General features: G+C 45.2%; 1 protein-coding gene across 2 annotated transcripts in view; it reads right to left on the bottom strand.

Annotated features, from left to right (window-relative positions):
- Nucleotides 1–1,455: 1,455 nt before the first annotated feature.
- The window catches only part of LOC141099778 (uncharacterized), a 63,272-nt gene continuing 39,770 nt past the window's right edge, over nt 1,456–24,957 (bottom strand). Inside the window, exons 5-6 of one of the 2 annotated variants that reach the window (XM_073587839.1) lie at nt 8,740–8,997; nt 1,456–4,022 (exon numbers count right to left, since the gene is read on the bottom strand). In XM_073587839.1, coding sequence (XP_073443940.1) covers nt 3,931–4,022; nt 8,740–8,997 — 350 coding nt within the window. In that variant the 3' untranslated portion in view covers nt 1,456–3,930. The remainder of the gene's footprint in view (nt 4,023–8,739; nt 8,998–24,957) is intronic. The other variant, XM_073587840.1, reaches the window with a different exon arrangement.

Genomic DNA, 24,957 nt, shown 5'->3' with positions numbered 1-24,957 from the left:
GAGAGGGGATCAGTGAAGAGCAGCTCATGTCAAACTGAATTACAAGTGTTATAAAGATAACAGAAGTGCACTGGCCATCTCATCTTTATATTTTATGAGGGCAGGGATAGTGCAAACATGTTTTAACTCACCAGAGTATGTCCTTTAAGGCATAATGACCTAAAAACAAGCAACAAATGAAGTCAGCTACAGTAAAGGAGGAAACCCAGTGTTTGGTGACGTCCATGGCTTCCAGACTTAAGGCAGTTATTGCCTGCAAAGGATTCTCTACACACTATTGCAAATCATTATTCTATTTATGCTAAAGTTAATTTGTTCCATTACTTTGAGACCCTGAGGAGGCTTTATAGAAAAATGGTTGCAAATCCTAAACGTTTCACGGGATATTTTTGTTCACTCGCTTTAATCAAGCCTGAAAGTCTACACTTCAATTGTATCTCAGTTGTTTCATTTTAAAGTGAAAATAGTGGCATGCAGAGCCAAAATCATGACGACTCAGTCACAATTCAAATATTTCTGGACCTAACCGTATATATTAAAAGAGAGAGAGAGAGAATTTTACCAGCTCCTGGGACAGCATTTCAGGGTTAAAACTGCTCCCGACTATCACCTTTCGGGCATGCGCAGTTAAAAATAGCGGACCGTCAACAAAAAAAGAAACGTTGCAGTGTCCGTCTGGTCCGCCAGGGAGCCGCTAAAAATCTCACGGATCCGTCAAATAACGGATGACCATCAGTCAAAATCCGCCACTAATGCAAATCAATGGGGGAACAAAAACGGATCCGCCCATTTTTTGGCGGATGTTTTTTTTATAAAATTGGCGGATTTTGACTGATGACCAAAAACGGATGTGTGAAAGAGGTCTAAGTGTAAAAGAAACTTTCGAATACTCCCAAAATTGATAAAATGTTAAAAACAGCACCTCTCAACAAGTTAAAAACTTGCCAATTTATTAACCCTTCAGGTGCTTTTCAGGGATGAATGCAAAGTGGCATAACAAGAATTACAATTTTTATTTGTACCACCTATTTGTTGCTAACTTTTGAAGAGACCACTGCAAGACTTTAAGGCAATTATTTGGCCCTGGCAAACATCAGGACCACACAATCATAATCTCAGGATGCCAATGGGGTTAAAGAGGGAGCTCCCACACACTGTTAACCATGTAGATGCCATAGTCATTGACAGCATCACCTAAGGGCTTAAATGGCCATGGTCAATGCCAATAAGGATGACTGCTGATGCAGCAGCAGGGTGTCAGCTATGGTGTACAGCCGACAGCTGAGGCATTTTTACAAGTGGGAGGATGCTATTCTCTTATATGTAAGGTCGGTAAAAAGATGTATTGGGGGTCACTAACAGGTTAAACAATATAAATAAAGTGCTGCTTTAATAAAATGTGAATATCATTTTCAATTTCACTAAAGTTATTTAAAAAAAATGCCAAAACATTAATTTATTGAGAAAACCGTTTAATCTCAATTTAATCACAGTAAAAAGAAAAAAAAAACACAAATACAAAGAAAACACATGACATCAATTATATACAAATATGTGCATCTACAGTAAGTAAAGTTAAAATGTATTTATTTTTTTTAAGGAAGTCAGTACTTAAAGGGGTTATCCGGGACTATTTTAAGTTTAAGTTAAGAGTTATAGGCAGGTTGCTGCCAACTACCTGCCTGTTGCCGCTGATCTTTGCAGGCTCAAAGTGGTCACAGACCACTCCTGCTGGCAATTCTGCGGCTTCCGGTGACGTCATACCAACAGAGCAGCTGCTTCATTTCACTCTGCTCTTCCCGCTGCCTACCTGTGGGGAGGGGAGCCAGCAGTCAATCAGCATGATGTCTGCAATCATCAACAGAACAGACCAGAAGAGGAAGAGCTGCTCTGTGGATGTGAGCAGCCAAACTGCTGGCAGAAGCGGTCTGTAATTGCTCTGAGCCAGGGCACAACAGGCAGGTAGTTGACAACTGCCTGCCAGCCCGTTCAGAGCCTGAGAGCCTGATGAGAAAAAAAAATAGTCTTGGATAGCCCCTTTTATGCAGGAAAGACAACAAAAAGAGTCTTTAATTTTAATGTAATATTACCACTCTGTGGGAAACTTATATATTTAGCTGCAAAAATATGATCAGATTCTAACATAGAAAGTAGAAAAAAAATTCCTACAGTAACTAAACAAAAATCCTTTGGGGATTGTTTGCTTGCATGCCTTTGATGACACCCAATCAAATCCTTGCCATTAAATTCATGGTTCACAAACAACATAATTATTAAAAAGTATAGTAGAATGCATCAATACAACGCTAGGCAAAAACTTAATATATACTGTCATTTAAAGTAATAAAAAAAGGTTTTTGGCAGTTTTGTAAAACAAGGTTGCAAAGTAAGAATACTTTCAAAAATATGTGTCAATAGTTTATTTTTATTAAATGACAAAATACAAAGGCAAGGAACAAAATACAATTTTTAAATTAGATATTTGTGTGACTGCCCTTTGCCTTAAAAAAAACAACAATTTTTCTTGGTGCACTTACACAAAGTCAGGTATTTTGTAGTATGATCAGCTATACTAAACAGGTGATAATGATCATCATTTTCATATGTAGGCTGAAACAGTCATTAAAGAAAATGTTAGCACAGAATGACTGTAAAAAACAAGATCAGGCGATTGGAGCTTCACAGCTTGTCCAATCATTAAAATACAACATCGCACCTGTGTGGTCTTCATCTACAGCCACACTTCCCTGGCTCTATGAAGCCAGAACTGTCAAAGTCAAAGAAGAGGGGGTTGTCAAGACTGAGGGAACACAAGTAGGTGGGCAGGTGTATTTAAACTCACCTATGTGAAGCACCAAGTGGCGGGACTAAGTTTTTAAACAGTCACCTTGTGGGGACAGAGTCCCTTTAATCAAACAAGGGGGAGGGGAATGGTGTAGATATAGAGAAGACCAGCAGCTGGGAAGGTGACTGGCCATGCCAAGGGTGCACTGAACGCCTGTACTTGATTTGAACAGTCATCCTGTGCTGACAGAAGCTGAAACAGCTGCATAGGAGGCATAAGTAAGATTTCTGGAGTGAGGAATGGCACAGCTTATCATTAATTAGACGCGCTGTGGCATTATTGCCCCAGACCTGCCACATCTTCATCCATTTTGGCAAATTGGCATGAAACCGCCAAGATTTTCAAATTTGTGTCTTTTCAAACTGATTTACGCCAGTGTTCTGACTGAATTATTTTGATGAATCGGGGTCATCAGGTTTACCTCCCATTGAAATGTCCAGCCTTGCCATCAGCTGAGGACTAGCAGCAACTGGTGGAACCCAGCTACACACATCTACCTGCTCGGAGACGTCTGGCCAGAGGTAATCTTCAGAGAAGAATTGTGGCCAAAAAGCTATACTATTCAACATGGAAATAAGGCCAAGCGAGTCAACTGTGCACAAAACATATGTACTTAGGTGAAGATAAATGTCAGCAGCTGCTCGGAACTTATGAGCCAAAATGTGAATTACTTGGCTGTGGTTCATTCTCCAAGATGTTTGGAACAACCTCCTTGTCAAGTTCCATTGAAAACCATGCAAGTGAACCTAGAAGAATTGATACTGTGTAAAAGGTCAAGTGCGATCACACCAAATATTGAATTTGATTTCTCTTTTGTGCATCCTTACTTTTTTTCCACACCTGATTAATCATCACTTTTGCACACTACTGTATATTTTTTAAATGTGACTCATTGTAAGACATTCTACTGTATAGGGTTATAATTGGAAATATCTGGCAAAAGTCTCACTGAATGTAACTGTCAGACATGGTGGAGTCTAGCTCAATTATGAATATCACAGTGCAGAAAATAAAAAATGTAAAAATCCATGGAACTGCAAAAAATGTTTGGGGCCTAAGACACAAGGTTTAAAACGGCACACATTCTATTCATCTTCATCATCACAGCAAGCGGCTTCAGCATCACTACAATCTTCACTTTCCATCAACTGTTCTGCTTCAGTAGCTGAACTCTGGACTGTGAAAAAATAAAACAGTAAGTGGTTTTAAAATATGTTGGTGTCTGATGTATTCATAATATTTGCTGGTTAATCAAATTTGCCTTATTAATAATTTAACAGTATTGATGAGAGGAGACTGTCAGTTGCAGACTGGAAGGGGCGGGGCAGAGACCCCATGATTCAGATATTTATGGGCTGCCTTGGTTATGTTCACAAGTGTTGTTGTTTTGTCGTTTAAAGTACCAGCAAGTGAATGAAATCTCAGGAACATACTGCTTACCTTTTCCTCGCAGATTGGCCAGTTTTTTCAGCGTTTTTGCACTTTTTCACCCATTCGAATAAATGAGGGAAAAAACGCATTAAAAAACGAGAGTATTTTATACATTGTTTCTCCTGACAGGAGACACATTTTTGGTGCTTAAATGTCTGCAGCAAATGCTTAACCCCTTAATGTCCAATGACAGACACAGTCCGTCATCAGACATCTCCCCTGCTTTGATGAGGGCTCCGGCGCTGAGCCTGCATCAAAGCCGGGACATGTCAGCTGTTATGAACAGCTGACATGTGCCTGCTATAGGCGCGAGCGGAATCGACGTCCGCTCGAGCCTATGAACGAGTTAAATCCCGCTGTGGGCATTTAAATAGCATTTCCGGCTGCCGGGCCGGAAATGACGTCATTGCCGACCCTCACGTGATCGGGGGTCAGCATCATGTTGCCTGGACAACCAGAGGTCTCTGAGACCTCTATGGTTGTTCCAGGCATATGGCTTTCAGCGCCACCCGGTGATCGGTGCTGGAAGCACAGCAGTAAATCTGCTACATATGGGCGATCTGCTCATCGCCCATATGTAGCAGAGCCGATCGGGTTGCGCACGCTTCTAGTCTCCTATGGAGGCTATTGAAGCATGCCAAAAGTAAAAAAAAAAAAAAAAAAAAGCTTAAAAATAAAAAAAAAAATTAAAAAGTCCTAAAAGTTCAAATCACCCCCCTTTCGTACCAATCAAAATAAAACAGTAAAAAAAAAAAATCCCATATACACATACTAGGTATCACCGCGTTCAGAATCGCCCGATCTATCAATAAAAAAAAAGCATTAACCCGATCGCTAAACGGCGTAGCGAGAAAAAAATTCAAAACGCCAGAATTACGTTTTTTTGGTCGCCAAGACATTGCATTAAAATGCAATAACGGACGATCAAAAGAACGTATCTGCACAAAAGTGGTATCATTAAAAACGTCAGCCCGGCACGGAAAAAATAAGCCCTCACCCGACCCCAGATCATGAAAAATGGAGACGCTACGGGTCTTGGAAAATTGTGCAATTTTATTTTTTTTTTTAGCAAACTTTGGAATTTTTTTCACCACTTAGATAAAAGAGGACATAGACATGTTTAGTGTCTATGAACTCGTAATGACCTGGAGAATAATAATGCAGGTCAGATTTAGCATCTAGTGAACTGAGCAAAAAAAGCCAAGCAAAAAACAAGTGTGGGACTGCACTTTTTTGGCAATTTCACCGCACTTGGAATTTTTTTCCCGTTTTCGAGTACACGACATGGTAAAACCAATGGTGTCAATTAAAAGTACAACTCGTCCCACAAAAAATAAGCCCTCACATGGCCATATAGACGGAAAAATAAAAAAGTTATGGCTCTGGAAAGAAGGGGAGGGAAAAATGAAAATGCAAAACCAAAAATACCCCTGGTCGTTAAGGGGTTAATATGTCTACATACCCTTAGGTGCCACCAAAGTACAATGCAGAGCTGTAGAGAAACAGGAGAGACTAAAGATTTAAATATCACCCTTGCATTCAAAAGGACTATCTATTAAATTATGCACCAAGTTATTTATTTCTTTTATAAATGATGACCAGTGTCAGACTGGAGAACACAGGGCCAGCAGAAAATGTAATTCTTGGGGACCCCCACTCATTTACTATCGAAATAAGAAAGGTTAATGTATGCAACAAAAGGGAGGAACGCGCTGTGTACATTAAGATAAAGACGGTGAAACTAAAGATCAGAGATTTCTTTCATTTTTCTCATCACTATATGGACTATGTTGGGTATGATGGAGTATGTTGGACCAATATAGAGGATCTAGTTGGTTAACAATATGATCAGAGGGGGACGGTGTAGGCTCAAGGTTTTAATTGCTTTTTAATAAAGTATTCTTGTTTTTTTAAGCACTTTAACACTTTATTATAGCATTAATAAAGGAGGAGTCTGACAGAAACCATAAGTTATCATCGCTGGAGCTTAGTGTCAGCCAGTGTTTTGTTGTCTCAAAAATTGACACCCCTCTCACTATAAATGAACTGGCAAGGAGTTAGCTACACCCAGAAACAGACCACCCAATATGATAGTTTGCTCCTGGCACGGATGCAGGCTATTATTTTTAGATTAGGAAGGCACCAATATCTAGGGACTGGACAGGATCAGTTTGTTGGATTTGCATTGGCTGGTTATGAAAATGTGCAGACCCATACAAATGAGAAAATAAATAAATTAGGTTGTTTCACATGTCAACATTTTTTCCTGTGTTAGCTTGAAAACATGACCAAGGGCTCTAGAAGGAAAAAATTAACACTTGCTATTCTAAAGGAAAAATATGGCCCCAGTATATTGGATACATACTGCAAAATTCTATATAAATGAATTGTTAGAAAGCCAAAAATACTACGAGCTCCTCTGATTCTACATAACCAATACATGTAAAAAATAGCCGCAGACTGATCACAATGGGAAGATCCATGGATATTGGTCCCTTCACACCCTACACACACCAGCCGGCAGTCACCCCAGTGGTAGGCTGTCACACTGAATGGTCTAATTCTGAGGGTAACCCACCTCTTCTCCATACCCCTGTGTTTGGATATTTAAAGAAGTTATCCAAGATTTTTAAACTATGGGCCTAAAAACGAACAGGTAGGTAGTTTCTACCTTTTCAATCACTCCTGCCAGCGATTCAGCTGCTCCATGTCAAAAGAGCAGCAGTTTCTCTTCCAGGCTGCTTTGCAGACATGGCGTGACCTCCGTCATCATGCTGAATGACAACAGACTGATTGCAGTAAGGAAGCCGACTGTTAATCAGCATGATGTCATTAGCCTCACCCAGTCAACAGAGCAGAGTGGAAGAGAAAGAGCTGCTCTGTCTACATGATGTCAGCCGAAGTCACAGAATCGCTGGCAGGAAAGATCGGTGACCGTTGAATGCCAGCAGAGAAGGAATATGGACATGGTAATAATTTACACAAATTTAACATCAAGTAATAACCTGCTGTGATTCTCACCTAGTATACCTTGGTCTCAGAGAATTACACATGGATTCAGAGTTTACAAGCAGGTACAGCCCAAGTGCTAAATTTCATTGCATACAGCGTTCCAAGTAACCACAGTGCAATGTGGAAATTACAACATGCTTCATTTCCCTGTGATGATTTTCACTGTGGATTTAACCCTTTACATTGCATTGGGTAAAATGTGCAGGTAAATCTGTACGCAATAATTGTGGTTATTGGCACCACGGCTCAAAGTAGGATATGCTTTCTGAAAACAATAAAAAAACAATCTGATGTGCGAAAGAGCCTTTATTGACAGAGATGGGGAATAGCACGGGGCCCTTAATCAGTTATGGTTTTATTAGTATAGAAAGGGAACTTTCTCTAACACTTCACCATTATAGACTATTTATGAAAAGTTCTGTTTTTATATCACCTATAATAAGTTCATAACTGACCGAGGGCCCGTAGCTCAACCCACACAGCTGTCAGTAACTGTGAGTGTATACATGCGTATACAGAGTATGAATGGTTATACTCATGAACAATGCATGTAGAGCTGTCAGTGTGATGGCCAGTATTCAGTAAGGGGTAATACCGGTGTTGTGCGACAACGATACGACCTTGTCAGGATCGCTGGTGCATCGCTACATGATCGCTGGTGAGCTGCCAAACAGGCAGCTTCACCAGCGATCAGCACCAGCGAGGACGCTGGTCTCTAAGGTAAATATCGGGTTACTAAGCGGCGCGCGTCACTTAGTTACCCGAAGTGTACCTTAGAAACCTCCATGCTCGCGCCGGGTGCTGCCAGCATGCAGGTTTCTAAGGTACACATCGGGTAACTAAGTGATGCGCGCCGCTTAGTAACCCGATATTTACCTTGGTTACCAGCTCCCAGCGCCTGCTTAGAGCGCTGGGAGCGTCGCTGATCGTTGCTCTCCCGCTGCCACACGCAGCGATGCGCGCTGGCCAACGGGAAAGCAACGATCAAAAAACGGCCCAGGCCGATATTGTGCAATCAGCGATACCCGGCAGGGGGGGGGGGCGGTCGCTGATCCCCGTCACACACATCGATCTTGCTGGTGAGATCGCTGTGGCGTTACAAAATCAGCGATCTCGCTAGCGTCATTGCTGTGTGTGACGGGGCCTTTACAGCCAAGATGCTAAGTACAAGTAAAAAGGCTCCCCTCAATACAGCTGCAGCCAGCGGACCCCCTCCCTCTCTCTGCCCTTGCAACAAAGACAAAAGAAGTGTGTGTGAGAGGGGAAGGAAGGTGGTGATAAGGCAGCACAGGGAGTTTTATTAGGGAAGTACAGCAAAACTCAATGTAGATGCCTGTACTACCTTTAATGATGCTTCAGACTTCAGCTAAGTGTCTCTGCTCCAAACATACAGAAGTGGAGGATTCTCCGAAGCTCTGCTGGGCTAGTCCGACATTGATGGAGACACTTACCTATATTTGTGGAATTTGTTAAAGATGGCTTATTTGAGGTGTCTTCACATATATAGGTTAGTGATTTGGAAGCATCAGATGAAGCATCTGGCTTGTCTGATTGTTTTATAATACGCAACCCTGGCTGACAGTCCACTGAAAGTGTGCGAATGGAGATAGATGTTGTCGGTGATGAAATACGTGCAGAACCTGGGCCTGAATTAATCCTTTCATGTTCACTCTTTTTTATTGCTTGATGTATAGAATATTTTGTCTGTTCTGAAACAAAAGTTTAAGATGTTATAGGGAGATACAGTTTTAATTTGCGCTCAAAACCAAGAGTGGATCCTAAAATGATGGAAACTAAAAGTGAAAGCGTTAGAATACTTTCAGGCTTGTACATAAAAAAAAAAGGAAAATTTTGTTTTAAGCTTCTTTCCTGTCGCTGCCCCTTTGTAGCATTTTACAACCACAATAATCTAATCTCACACAGTAGAAACTGAACTAAATGGATGATATGGAAACTCACATGCCAGAAAGAGCTTCTGGAATGTGATATGAAACGCTGTGTATCATATTCTAACTGATAAGATAATATCATATGACAACCATTAGGGTGCCTGCAGTACTCTCAGCTGTTCGTTGCCTGACAATATGCCTCAAAACTACGGATACTCGGGTTTCATTTGACACAATAGTAATAAAATGCCCCCAAATATTCAACTCTCCTGTCACCAGATTCATGCTTCCTGAATCAATGGTAGCATGAATCTGAAAATGACTGTCCATTAAAGCCAGTAATGTTTTACTTTCAAACGGTGCAGTGTGTGAAAGGGAATATTCGGGCCTTTGTGTTTAAAAAAATGTTATATTAGAGAAACAAACAATTAAATGATCAAAAACCGTTGTGTATCTTTATTGGAATGGAAACCTATAACATGACGCACAACGTATATTGTGAAAACAATTCAAATTCTATTAATTAAATCACAGAATACCAATCATCACAAAAATTGAGTACATAAAAAGAAAAAACTCAACAAGGATAGAATGCACAAGAGGTGGGATAGAAAAATTCCAAAGTTTCCAATACCAATGTATATAATAATAGTATTGTAGAGGACCATATCAGATAAGTAAAGTGGTATGAAAAGATGGATTTTTGGTTCTTACCGTAAAATCTCTTTCTTGGAGCCTTCATTGGGGGACACAGAATACCATGGGTGTATGCTGCTGCTGCTAGGAGGCTGACACTATGCAAAACAAGAAAATTAGCTCCTCCCCGGCAGTATACACCCACCGACAGGCTCTAGGCACCTCAGTTGGTGAAAAAGCAGTAGGAGAAGCAACGAAACCACTCTAAACATATGTACCAACCCAACAAGGGACTCAAAGACCCAACACGGTACAATTTAAACAGGGAGGGTGCTGTGTCCCCCAATGAAGGCTCCAAGAAAGAGATTTTACGGTAAGAACCAAAATCCATCTTTCTTTATCGCCTTATTGGGGGACACAGAATACCATGGGACATTCCAAAGCAGTCCCAAGGGTGGGAACAACAATAAGGAACGAAAGAACAGGAAGGGCTTAGGTCGGCCGGTGCGCCACCACCGCCTGCAGAACCTTCCTACCAACAACTGCATCAGACGAGGCCTGGGTATGAACCCTGTAGAACCTCGCAAAGGTGTGCAAGGACGACCAGGTAGCAGCCCTGCAAATTTGTAAGGCCGAGGCCTGGTGACGAACGGCCCACGACGCCGCCACGGCTCGGGTGGAGTGAGCTCTCACTCCTGGAGGGAGCCGTTTTTCCTGTAACCGGTACGCTTCCAGAATGGTAGAACGAATCCAGCGAGCGATCGTGGATTTGGATGCCGGAAGCCCTTTCCGGCGACCTTCAGAGATGACCAGCAAAGAATCAGACTGACGAAATGAAGAGGTCCTGGCGAGATAAGACACGCAAGGCTCTAACTACGTCCAGTTTGTGGAGAGACTTCTCAAGAGGGTGAGAAGGAGCAGGACAAAAAGATGGAAGAACGATATTTTCATTGATGTGGAAAGAGGACACCACCTTCGGAAGAAAAGAAGGAACGGGCCTGAGGACGACCTTATCTTGATGGAGGACCAGGTAAGGGGAACGACATGACAATGCCGCCAGCTCAGAAACTCTTCTGGTGGACGTATTGGCAATCAAGGTTACCTTCCATGAGAGAAGGGATAACGGAATGTCCTGGATACGCTCGAACGGCGCCTTTTGAAGAGCGCTAAGGACGAGATTGAGAACCCACGGGTCTATCGGCGAATGATGAGGAGGCGACCCCTTGGAGAAAAGTCTTAACCTGCGACAAGGAGGCGAGCTCTCTTTGGAAGAGGATAGAAAAAGCGGAAACCTGGCCCTTGAGGGTACTGAGAGAGAGACCCGAATCTAAGCCGGACTGGAGAAAACCCAGTATGGATGGAATGGAAAAGGACATTGGAAAGACTTTCTTATCGTCGCACCAACGGAAAAAGGCCTTCCAGTACCTATGGTAAATGCGGGAAGAGGCTGGTTTCCTGGCTTTGATCATTGTCTGAAATCACCTGGTTGGACAACCCTGACTCTCTTAGGATTGCGGCCTCAACGGCCATGCCGTTAAATTCAGAGACCGAGAATTCTCGTGGTAAAGGGGGCCTTGCGAGAGGTCTGGACGATCTGGAAGCTTTCAAGGAACATCCGCGAGCATGTTTACCATCTCTGCATACCAAGGCCTTCTTGGCCAGTCTGGAACCACTAGAATCACCGGGACACCCTCCGATTTTATCTTCTTGACTACTCTTGGGATCAAGGCAAGAGGTGGAAACAGATAAGGATGTTGGAACTGGGACCACGGAATTACTAGGGCGTCGCAAGCGACGGCTAGAGGGTCCCTGGACCTGGCTACGAAGCACGGAACTTTGTGGTTCATCTGCGATGCCATGAGATCGACATCCGGAGAGCCCCAGCGCTGGCATATTTGATGGAAGACTGTGGGGTGAAGAGACCATTCGCCCGACGCTAGGCTTTGACGACTCAGAGTCGGCTGCCCAGTTTTCCACACCTGGAATGTGAATGGCGGAGATTGCTGGAACGTAATGTTCTGCCCAGCGCAGTATCTTGGCCACTTCTGACATCACTTGGTTGCTGCGCGTGCCGCCCTGATGGTTTATGTACGCCACAGCCGTGGCGTTGTCCGACTGAATGCGGATCGGCTTGCCGGCGAGAAGAGATTGCCAGCGAAGAAGGGCCAGGAAGATTGCTCTGATCTCGAGAAGATTGATAGGAAGGAGAGCTTCTTGTGGATTCCAGCGTCCCTGGGCCGTTCTCTGATTGAAAACCGCTCCCCAACCTAGAAGGCTGGCATCGGTGGTGATGACTTGCCACCGAAGCGGGAAGAAGGACCTCCCTTGAAGGACTGACGCAGACATTGTCCACCAAGTCAGGGATTGCTTCACTTTGAGAAGAAGGAGAATGGGGCGGTCCAAGGACAGCGTTGTCTTGTCCCAGGCTGAAAGGAGGAACAGCTGGAGGGGGTGAATATGAAACTGTGCAAAAGGCACCGCATCCATGGAAGCCACCATCTTCCCCAGGACATTCATGCAGAAACGAAGAGGAGTGGGCGTTGGCTGCTTGAGGGCTCGAATTCCCTTGGACAGAGATGCACATTTTTCCCTCGGAAGGAACACGGGCCAGATTCGTGTCGAATTCCATGCCTAGAAAGGTCAGGCGCTGAGTGGGGCTGAGGATGGACTTTTCCTTGTTGACTAACCATCCGAGACGGCCGAGAGTATCCAAGGTTATCTGAAGACTGAGGAGACAGTCTTGACGGGAAGATCCCTTGATCAAGAGATCGTCCAGATAAGGGATGATGAGAATCCCCCTGGATCGAAGGATAGCCATGACCATCGCCATGACCTTCGTGAACACACATGGAGCAGAGGATAGGCCGAAGGGAAGAGCCGTGAACTGGTAGTGATTTTCCTGAATTGCAAACCGAAGATATTTCTGATGTTGCAAGCAAACAGGGATGTGAAGATAGGCATCTCGTATGTCCACCAAGCAGAGGAATTCTCCGGGCTCCATTGAGGCTATCACCAATCGAAGCGATTCCATTTTGAAGTGAAGAATCTTCACATGGCGATTGAGCAATTTGAGGTCCAGGATTGGACGCAGGGAGCAGCCTTTCTTCGGAACTACGAAAAGATTTGAGTAGAACCCTGAAAACCGTTTGTTTGAGGGAACGGGAAGAATCACTCCGGCGGAAAGAAGGGAGGAGACAGCTTGAAAGAATCCCGGAATGTGGGACCTCTGTCTTGGAGGTCGAGACAGGAAAAAACGCCTGTTTGGCTGGGAAGCGAATTCGATCTTGTAACCAGATGCAATTTCCCTGACCCAAGCGTCGTCGACCTCAGACAGCCAAGCGTCCACGAAAAAGGAAAGTCTGCCTCCCACCCTGGAAAAACTTCCAGGTGGGGGGTGACCCGTCACTTGGAGGAAAACCTACCAGAACGGCCGCCTGAAGACCTGGAATATTGTCCCCTTGATCTCCAGCGGGGAGCGGGTTTGTAAGATGGTTTTTTCTGCTCTCCCTCCCTGGCGGCGGAAGACCGATCTTGCTGGGTAGATCTGTCTGTGGACGAGAAGGGATGAAAGGGCCTAAACGGCCGGAAACCCTTTCTGTTGAAAAAACGTTTTGGTTGAGATTGGGGGAGAGAGGTGCTTTTACCACCAGTGGCATCAGAAATTATTTGATCCAGCTTGGCTCCAAAGAGCCTAGAACCGTGGAACGGCAAATTGGTAAGCGACTTTTTAGAAGTGGTATCCGCATTCCATGATTTTAACCAAAGGACTCGGCGTACTGCCACTATGTTGCTGTTAGCCCTTGCTACGCACCCAGCCGCATCTAAGGAGGCTGAGAAGGCGTTTGACCGCCTAGGTTGGCCCTTTCTGCGTGCTTCTCTGAAGCAACTAGGAGTGGGTCCTAACATGATTGAGAGCATTTTTTCTCTGTATCATAAACCTACAGCCCGTCTGAGAGTTAATGGCACCCTCTCCCCGCCCATTAATATAAGGAACGGGACCCGCCAGGGTTGCCCCCTCTCTCCTTTACTCTATATCCTCGCGATGGAGCACCTAGCAGTGGCATTACGGAAAACACCCGATATTGAGGGTTTGCGGATTGGTCACCATGAGTTTTAGATATCCCTATATGCGGATGACTTACTGCTATACATTACCAACCCGACTGTGGCCTTTCCTGTACTCCTCCGAGAGTTCCGTAGGATTGGGGAGGTCTCAAATTTGAAAGTCAACTACTCCAAGACGGAGGCGCTCAGTATCTCCTTGACTGATGATCTGGTTTCTCAGCTCCAGATGTCCTTTTCTTTTAAGTGGAAGACGGCCGCCTTGAAATATTTAGGAGTCTTAATACCTGCTGACATTAATGCAACATATGCTCTGAACTAAGTTTTCCGCAGGAGCGGGACAATCTTGGACCTTAAACGATATAGCAGACCTCAGCTATCTTGGTTCGGACGGGTAGGAGTGATCAAGATGGAAATCTTGCCCCGATTCCTCTATCTTTTTCAGACGGCTCCAGTGCAGGTCCCGGATTGCTTTTTCAGGCGCCTGCAATCGGCTATCAGTAGCTTTATTTGGGGGACTAGGAAACCGCGGACTCGGTTCTCGGTACTAGTGAGACCCAAGACTAAAGGGGGGGTAGGCCTCCCTGATTTTAGCTTTGGCGATGCTCAAACAGTGGGTGTTCTTGGAGAAACTTTTATCGCCCTCTTCTTTGTATTGGCTACCCTGGCTGGGGGGGGATCGGACGCCCGCCTGTGTCAAGTTATGCTCCACTCACGCAGGTTGTTCTGAGGTTCTGGGACAGATCCTACGTGAAATTACGCCTGACCTCTCGAATAAGCAGATTGAGTCCCCTTTTTGACAATCCGGCCTTTCCTCCAGCAATGAATAGATCTACGTTTTTGTGTTGGTCGCGACCTGATGAGGTGGTACTGGGTCAGGTGAGGGATAAACTTGCGGGGCTCTCCGATGTGCAGGGGTTGCGAGGCCCTGGTCAAACGACGCCGCTGTCCTGGCAGGAGTTTCTGCAATTGCGGAGCTTCCTTCTCAGTATACCATTAGGGTCGCCGACGCCATTTGAGTCCCTGATGCTCCCTACCGAAGGTCCCTCTCATGTGGTTTCGGTGCTCTATGGCCTGGTCTTGAACTCACTTCCCTCTACTACGCTCGGCTTCATGGAGGCTTGGGAGAGGGACCTGGGGATCACCTTTTCTGAGGCGGATAATTTAAAAATTATCACTCTCGCGCACAAGATGACAATGTCGGGTCAGTCGCAGGAGAGGAATTATAAATTGCTGACGTGCTGGTATAGGTGTCCCACTCTTCTCCATAAGATTAACTCGGAGACCCCGGATGCCTGTTGGGAGATGTGGATCCGCCGCAGGCTCTATGCTTCATGTTTGGTGGTCCTGTGGTCTCCTGCAACCCTTCTGGAGCTCAGTGTTTGATCCCTTTCATCTGATGACTGGGGTCCGCCATGAGCCCTCACTCAAATTGCCCTACTGTCCCTGATTCCCAATTCGATAGCTTCGGTTAAAAAGGGGATTCTAAGATTCTGTTTAACGGCTGCCAGAGCGGTTATTCCTCGGCATTGGAGGTCCACTGAGGTTCCCTCCAAGGAGGAATGGATATCTGAAATGGAGAGACTTCATCGTCTGGAGTCAATGGCGGCGGGTGGCGGTGGTGACGGTGATGCTGCACGTGAATAGGGGCGCACCTGGTTCCTCTGGCAATCCTTCAAGGAGAGCGCGGGGTTCCTGAACTGGCTACGTACATATTCACAACCCTCAATACGTGGACACTGATGCTATTGGGTCCCCTTTAACCCTCTCCCTCCCTACTCCTCTTTCTCCTATTCCACCCCCCCCTTTTTTTTTTCTCTCTCTTCTCTCTTGCTATCCTTCTTCTTCTTCTATCTCTATAATTGCTTTTCTTACAGGTTATTTACTTTGTTTATAAGGTTCATATCTGGAGATGTTTCTCAAGATAGCAAGCATGTATCCTATATATGCCAGAGTCCTTGTTTGGCTATAAGAGTGCTGCTTTTACAGAGATGTAATGTTTAGCCCTGGACATGGTAACGGCTCTTTATACTGCTTTTACTGTTTAAAACTTCAATAAATATATTTACTATAAAAAAAAAAAAAAAAAAAAAAAAAAAGAGCCTTGTATCCTGGGGATGAATCTATTTTTTCTTTATGGAAAATTATGACTATGTACACATTAGACTGAGAATGAAATACAAAGGTATATACAGTGCCTACAAGTAGTATTCAACCCCCTGCACATTTAGCAGGTTTACACATTCGGAATTAACTTGGCATTGTGACATTTGGACTGTAGATCAGCCTGGGAGTGTGAAATGCACTGCAGCAAAAAAGAATGTTATTTCTTTGTTTAATTTTTTTTTTAAATTGTGAAAAGTTTATTCAGAGGGTCATTTATTATTCAACCCCTCAAACCACCAGAATTCTGTTTGGTTCCCCTAAAGTATTAAGAAGTATTTCAGGCACAAAGAACAATGAGCTTCACATGTTTGGATTAATTATCTCTTTTTCCAGCCTTTTCTGACTATTTAAGACCCTCCCCAAACTTGTGAACAGCACTCATACATGGTCAACATGGGAAAGACAAAGGAGCATTCCAAGGCCATCAGAGACAAGATCGTGGAGGGTCACAAGGCTGGCAAGGGGGTACAAAACCCTTTCCAAGGAGTTGGGCCTACCTGTCTCCACTGTTGGGAGCATCATCCGGAAGTGGAAGGCTTATTGAACTACTGTTAGCCTTCCACGGCCTGGACAGCCTTTGAAAGTTTCCTCCCGTGCCGAGGCCAGGCTTGTCCGAAGAGTCAAGGCTAACCCAAGGACAACAAGGAAGGAGCTCCGGGAAGATCTCATGGCAGTGGGGACATTGGTTTCAGTCAATACCATAAGTAACGTACTCCACCGCAATGGTCTCCGTTCCAGACGAGCCCGTAAGGTACCTTTACTTTCAAAGCGTCATGTCAAGGCTCGTCTACAGGACTCTGAGACAGACTGGTTCAAGGTTCTCTGGTCTGATGAGACCAAGATCGAGATCTTTGGTGCCAACCACACACGTGACGTTTGGAGACTGGATGGCACTGCATACGACCCCAAGAATACCATCCCTACAGTCAAGCATGGTGGTGGCAGCATCATGCTGTGGGGCTGTTTCTCAGCCAAGGGGCCTGGCCATCTGGTCCGCATCCATGGGAAGATGGATAGCATGGCCTACCTGGAGATTTTGGCCAAGAACCTCCGCTCCTCCATCAAGGATCTTAAGATGGGTCGTCATTTCATCTTCCAACAAGACAACGACCCAAAGCACACAGCCAAGAAAACCAAGGCCTGGTTCAAGAGGCAAAAAATCAAGGTGTTGGAGTGGCCTAGTCAGTCTCCTGACCTTAACCCAATCGAAAACTTGTGGAAGGAGCTCAAGATTAAAGTCCACATGAGACACCCAAAGAACCTAGATAACTTGGAGAAGATCTGCATGGAGGAGTGGGCCAAGATAACTCCAGAGACCTGAGCCGGCCTGATCAGGTCTTATAAAAGACGATTATTAGCTGTAATTGCAAACAAGGGTTATTCCACAAAATATTAAACCTAGGGGTTGAATAATAATTGACCCACACTTGTATGTTTAAAATTTATTAAAATTTAAGTGAGCAACATAACTTTTTGGTTTGTAAGATTTATGCATCTGTTAATAAATCCTGCTCTTGTGTGAAGTTTGAAGGCTCTAACTTATTTGCATCTTATCAAACCTGCTAAATCTGCAGGGGGTTGAATACTACTTGTAGGCACTGTAGAGTTCTTAAACAAATACATTCTTTGACACCACCACCCAACCCTACCTCTGAAGGCATCAGTGGTATAACAGAAAAACAAAAATCTGTAGACACAATTATTTCCAAATTTCTTTCACCGGAGACAAATTTGCCAAATGGTTCTCAGCTGTCCTGATCTCTTTTTTTTTTTTTAGCAAACACCAGTATGTTCATTGCCATGACAAGCTTCAATTCTCTGTGGTTTATGTGATTTCTAGCTTCTACAGTTCATTCTTTAGACAATCTGCCTCAAAATACTTGCTTGAGAACCTTGAATTAATTTAATACTCTGAAAAATTATAGTCATAAGATCTATTGCGGTCCTCAAAGAAAACAATGCTATTTTTTTAACAATTCCCATCCAACATATATGAAGAATGGTGTAATGTCATATAAGCACAAGATGTAAAAGGGAAACCATCAGCAGAAAATTATCTATTGTTTATGTCAGGTAATTGTTACGTGTAATTAAAAAAAATGTATTTTTTCCTTAATGTCATGATATAAAAACAAACAAAAAAATAGTAATCTTGCGATTTTCACACTGGCCACTTGGGCTTTTTTAGGTTCAGGTTTCCTGTTGTTTCAAGGAGAGTTTTCAGCAGGTTCCTGAACTCCTTGACAATCGAAAGTGGTTTGCACGTTAATGACCAGATCAATTTTTACAATTCTAACCACTGTCATTTTATGAATAAATAACTCTGGAACGCTTCAATGGATCCCAGTGATTCTGAGAGACTGTTTTCCATGATATATTGTACTTGATAGCGGAAAAATTTCTTTGGTACGACTTGCGTTTATTTATGGAAAAAAAATGGAAATTTGGCAAAAATTTAGAAAATTTTGCAATTTTCCAACTTTGAATTTTCATGCCCTTAAAATCACACAGATATGACACATAAAATACTTTTCCCATATTTTGGAACACATTTTCTTTTTGTTAGGAAGTTATAAGGGTTAAAAGTTGACCAGCTATTTCTCATTTTTACAACAAAATTTATACAACCATTTATTTTAGGGAACACATCACACATCTGAAGTCCCTTTGAGGGATCTATATGATAGAAGATATCCAAAAGTCACACCACTCTAAAAACTGCACGCCTCAAGGTGCTCAAAACTACATTCAAGAAGTTTATTAACCCTCCAGGTGCTTCACTGGCATTTTTGTAATGTGGAGAAAAAACGAACATTAACTTTTTACACAAAAATATTTACTTCAGATCCAAAAAATTTTTTATATTATGACAATGGAACAGGAAAAAATAGACCCCAAAGTTTGTTGTGTAATTTCTCCTGAGTATGCCGGTACTCCATATGAGGGAGAAAACCAATCTTTGGGCGCATGGTAGAGCTCAGAAAGGAAGGAGCACCATTTGACTTTTTTGAATGCAAAATTTCCTGGAATTGGCAGACGCCATGCCGCGTTTGGAGAGCCTCTGATGTGCCTCAACAGTGAAAATTCACCACAAGTAACACCATTTTGGAAACTAGACCCCTCACGGAACTGATCTAGAGAAGTGGTGAGCACCTTGAATCCTCAGGTGCTTCACAGAAGTTTATAACGTTGAGCCGTGAAAATAATGAAATCACATTTTCCTCACAAAAATTATTTTAGCCCCAAATTTGGCATTTTCATAAGGGTAACAGAGGGATTTTTGGTACTTACCGTAAAATCTCTTTCTTGGATCCTTCATTGGGGGACACAGGTTACCATGGGTGTATGCTGCTGTCGCAAGGAGGCTGACACTATGCAAATAAGAAAAAGTTAGCTCCTCCCTGACAGTATACACCTACCGACAGGCACAAATTACTTCAGTTGGTGCTAAAGCAGTAGTAGGAGCAACTACAAGAACTCAACCTATGTACCAACCAAACAATGGCACATTGGCCAACACGGTACAACATTAAGGGAGGGTGCTGTGTCCCCCAATGAAGGCTCCAAGAAAGAGATTTTACGGTAAGTACTAAAAACCCTCTTTCTTTCTCGCTTCATTGGGGACACAGGTTACTATGGGACGTCCCAAGGGTGGGAAAGAAATGTTGAGAGAAGGGTACTTAGATTGGCCGGTGGAAGACCACCGCCTGCAGTATCTTACTACCCAAGCCTGCATCAGCAGAGGCGTGAGTGTCTACCTAATAAAATCTCAAGAAGGTATGGAGGGACGACCAGGTAGCAGCCTTGCAAGGCCGAAGCCTGGTGACGAACGGCCCAGGAAGCTCCCACAGTCTGGGTAGAGTGAGCCCTCACCCACGGAGGAGGCTGATTGTCCTGGACGCGGTATGCCTCCAGAACCGCTGAACGAATCCAACGAGCAATGGTGGATTTGGTGTCTGGAAACCCTTTCCGACGACCTTTAGAGACAACAAACAGGGAATCGGACTGACGGTAGGAAGCAGTCCTAGCAAGGTAGACTCGAATTGCCCTGACCAAGTCCAACTTGTGGAGGGATCTCTCCAAGAGATGAGTTGGAGAGGGACACAGAGGGGAGGACGATGTCCTCATTGATGTTGAAAGGCAGAGACCACTTTTGGCAGAAAGTCAGGAACGGGTCTGAGAACTACTTTATCCTGGTGCAAAACTAAAAAAGTAGAACGGCAGGACAATGCCGCCAACTCTGAGACCCTCCTAATAGAGCTGATGGCGACCAGGAAGGCCACCTTCCACGAGAGGAGGGAAAAAGAAATATCCTGAATCGGCTCAAAGGGTGCACGCTGGAGGGCGCTCAAAACAAGATTTAGATCCCATGGATCGACCAGAGACTGGTAAGGAGGCGCTATGTGAGCAACACCATGAAGAAAAGCCTTCACCTGGGGAAGAGAAGCCAGATCCTTTTGGAAGAGGATAGCCAGAGCGGACACCTGACCCTTTAAGGTACTGAGGGAAAGGCCGGGATCGAGACCCGTCTGTAGAGAACCAAGAACGGCAGGAAGAGAAAAAGTCATAGGAAACAAACTGTTGACCTCACACCACCGAAAGAAGGCTTTCCAACATCTGTGATAGATGCGTGATGACGCTGGCTTCCTTGCCTTAATCATGGTCTGGATGACCTTGTGGGAAAAACCTTCGTCTCTTAGGACCGCAGCCTCAACGGCCATGCCATTAAATTCAGAGACCGAGAATTCGGGTGGAAGAGGGTCCCTTGCGATAGAAGGTCTGGAAGCGTCCAGGGAACGTCCGAGTGCATCTTCACTAGCTCCGCATACCAGGCCCTCTGTGGCAAATCTGGAGCTACTAACAGAACAGGGACCCCTTCTGCCTTTATCTTTTTCACGATTCTTGGAATCAGGGGAAGAGGTGGGAACAGATAAGGCATGCGAAACTGGGACCACGGGATCACAAGTGCATCGCAACCGACGGCTATCGGATCCCGAGACCAGGCAACGTATCGGGGAACCTTGTGGTTTGTTCGAGATGCCATGAGGTCGACATCCGGAATGTCCCACCTCAGACAAATTTGGTGGAAGATAGCGGGGTTGAGACCACTCGCCTGACACAAGCCCCTGAAGGCACAGGAAATCGGCTTCCCAGTTGTCCACCCCTGGAATGTGGACGGCCGATATGGCGGGAACATGGCTTTCCGCCCAGCGTAGAATCTTTGCCACTCTAGCATGATCTGCTTGCTGCGAGTTCCGCCTTGGTGATTTATGTATGCCACGGCCATGGCGTTGTCCGACTGGATGCGGACTGGCTTGCCTTCGAGGAAGGACTGCCAGCGGATGAGGGCAAGAAGGATTGCCCTGATCTCGGAGAGATTGATTGGGCGGAGAGTCTCCTGAACATCCCAGCGGCCCTGCACTGTGAGGTGGAGAAAAACCGGTCCCCAACCCAGGAGACTGGCATCGGTGGTGATGACTTGCCACCTAATAGGAAGGAAGGATATCCCCGCATAAAACCGAGTTGGAAAGCGTCCACCAGGTTAGGGATTGCCTCACCTTGAGAGGCAGAAGCACCGGTCTGTCTAGGGAAATCGTCATCTTGTCCCAGGCAGACAGGAGGGTCAGCTGGAGAGGGCGGGAGTGAAACTGGGCATACGGCACTGCTTCCATAGAGGCAATCATCTTCCCCAGGATTCTCATGCAGAGCCGAAGGGGGAAGAGGGACCGGGCGCTTTAGGGCTTTGATCCCCTGCCGGAGGGACGAAAATTTCTCCTTTGGAAGGAAGACTCGAGCTTGGATGGTGTCGAATTCCATGCCCAGAAATACGAGATGCTGAGTTGGGATCAGGGTCGACTTCTCTTTGTTGATTATCCAGCCGAGACGGCACCGCGTATCCAGAGTGATCTGGAGGCTGTGATCGCAGTGTTGGCGAGATGGGCACTTGACCAATAGATCGTCGAGATAAAGGATTATAAGAATCCCCTTTCAACGAAGGATAGCCATGACCTTTGTGAAGACCCTGGGGGCGGACGCCAGACCAAATGGGAGGACAGGAACTGGTAATGGTACTATTATATAGCAAACCGGAGGAACCTCTGATGCTGCACACAAACAGGAACATGCAAATAAGCATCCTGAATGTCCAGAGCAAAGATATTCCCCTGGCTCCATGGAGGCGATCACTGAGCGCAAGGACTCCATTCGAAAGTGGCAACCCCGAAGGTGGCAATTCAACTGCTTGAAGTCCAAGATCGGGCGAAGGGAACCGTCCTTTTTTGGGACTACGAACAAGTTTGAGTAAAACCCAGAAAACCGTTTGTGCCAAGGAATGGGTACGATTACTCCTGAGCTTAGGAGGGAAGAGACAGCCTGGGAAATCCCTGGGGCATGAGAGGGCTGTTTTGGTGGACGAACAAAATTGTCTTTTTGGGGCGAACAAAATTCTATCTCGCAGCCTTATGTGACAATCTCCCTGACCCAGGCGTCGTCGACCGCCGCCAACCAAGTCTCCTTGAAAAGAAGCAGTCTGCCTCCCACCCTGGAAAGATTCCCAGGTGGGGGTGACCCGTGATTTTGATGAAAAGCTGTGGCTGCGAGAACCAGAAGACTTAGAGGGGCAGCTCTTAGACCTCCAGTGAGGGGTAGGTTTGAAGGAAGGTTTCCTTCTTTCCCCTTGTGCGGAAGAACGGTCCTGCTGGGAGGATCCGCCTGAGGAAAAGGTCGAAAGGGCCAAAAAGGCTGGGGGCCCTTTCTGCTGAAAGGGCATCTTGGCCTGGATTGGGGCAGAGAAGTACTTTTCCCTCCGGTGGCATCTGAAATGATCTTGTCTAGTTTGGCCCCAAAGAGCCTGGAACAGTAGGCCAGTGAGAGATTTTTTGGAAGCTGGATCTGCGTTCCACGCCTTCAACCAAAGGATGCGGCAAATAGCAATAATGTTGCTGTTTGCCATTGCTGAGCAAGCAGCAGCATCCAGGGAAGCATTCAACAGGTATTTACCCGCATGAGCAATTTGGTCTGCCAAATCTGCTAGCTCTTCTGTGGGAGCTGCCGCCACAATGCCTCGACGAAGTATCTTGGCCTAGGTGGATATTGCTTTTGCCACCCATGTGGAGGCAAAGTTTGGGCAGAAAGAAGCACCTGACACTTCAAAAGCTGATTTAGCTACAGCCTCAATCTGCCTGTCCGTAGCATCCTTGAGAGACGCCGCATCGGGAATGGACAGGACTGTGTGGGATGCTAAGCATGAGACTGGTGGGTCCACAATAGATTATTTATTATTATTTATATAGCACCATTGATTCCATAGTGCTGTACATGAGAAGGGGTTACATACAAATTACAGATATCACTTACAGTAAAACTAACAATGACAGACTGATACAGAGGGGAGAGAGGACCCTGCCCTTTCGAGCTTACATGATACAGGATGGTGGATTGCAGCAGTTCCGGTGTTGGTTGAGGTGATATCACCGGCAGTGGTGAGAGAGAAAGAGGTAGCGGGGTCATTGCAGGCTGTAGGTTTTCTTGAAGAGGTGGGTTTTCAGGTTCCGTCTGAAGGATCCAAATGTGGTTGATAGTCGGACTTGTTGGGGCAAAGAATTCCAGAGAATAGGGGCTATTTGGGAGAAGTCTTGGAGGCGGTTGGGTGAGGAGCGAATAAGTGTAAGTGTGGAGGAAAGGAGGTCTTGGGAGGACCGGAGATTACTTGAGGGAATGTATCGGGAGATTAGTTCAGAGACATATGGGGGAGACAGGTTATAGATGGCCTTGTAAGTTACGCTGAGGGAATGGGAGCCAGTGAAGAGATATGCAGAGGGGGGAAGCGGAGGAGTAGCGAGGAGAGAGATGAATTAGTCGGGCGGCAGAGTTAAGGATGGACTGGAAAGGTGCGAGGGTGTTAGCAGGGAGACCACAGAAAAGGATGTTGCAGTAGTCGAGGCGGGAGATGATGAGGGCATGCACAAGCATTTTAGTAGATTGAGGGTTGAGGAAAGGACGGATTCTGGAAATATTTTTGAGCTGGAGGCGACAGGAGGTAGAAAGAGCTTGGATGTGCGGATTGAAGGACAGGGCAGAGTCAAAGGTTACTCCGAGGCAGACTTCTGGTATGGGGGAAAGTGTGATATCATTAATTGTTATAGCTAGGTCAGGTAAGGAAGATCTGTGAGATGGAGGAAAGATGATGAGTTCAGATTTGTCTACACCGAGTTTGAGGAAGCGAGAGGAGAAGGAGGATATGGCTGAGAGACACTCTGGGATTCTGGACAGCAGAGAGGTGATGTCTGGGCCAGAGAGGTAGATCTGAGAGTCATCAGCATAAAGGTGGTAATGGAATCCGTGGGACTTTATGAGTTGCCCCAGACCAAGTGTATAGATTGAGAAGAGTAGGGGTCCTAAAACAGAGCCTTGGGGGACGCCAACAGAGAGAGGGTGGGATGAGGAGGTGGTGTGGGAGACGCTGAATGAGCGGTTGGAAAGGTATGAGGGGATCCAGAATAGGGCAAGGCCTTTTATGCCGAAGGAGGAGAGGATCTGTAGTAGGAGGCAGTTTTCAACTGTGTCAAATGCAGAGGACAGGTCTAGAAGCAGGAGTATAGAGTATTGTCCATTTGATTTGGCTGTAAGTAGGGCGTTAGTAATTTTGGTCTGCAGTAATTTTGGAGATTCAGATCATTTGCTGACAAGGTCTGAACTAAATGGGTAAAGGATGTCTAGTCGTTTTCTTCCCGGGAAGTGTTTGCCGGGATGCTCCCAGTGTCTAGAGGTAGTGACCTCAAACTCGTCGTGATTGGGAAAAAGCCTGAAAGGACGTTTTATCCGTTTGAATGAAACGGATTTGTCCTGAGCAGTAGCATTTTCCTCTTTTATTTCGAGGGTTTGAAAGATAGCCGAAATGAGGCTATCTACCATGTC

Source organism: Dendrobates tinctorius, unplaced genomic scaffold (genome assembly GCF_039654945.1).
Source record: "Dendrobates tinctorius isolate UK_male_01 unplaced genomic scaffold, ASM3965494v1 ptg000102l, whole genome shotgun sequence".
Classification (NCBI taxonomy): Eukaryota; Metazoa; Chordata; class Amphibia; order Anura; family Dendrobatidae; genus Dendrobates; species Dendrobates tinctorius.
Note: the sequence above shows the minus strand (reverse complement) of the source record. Positions and strands in the feature narration are given on the sequence as shown.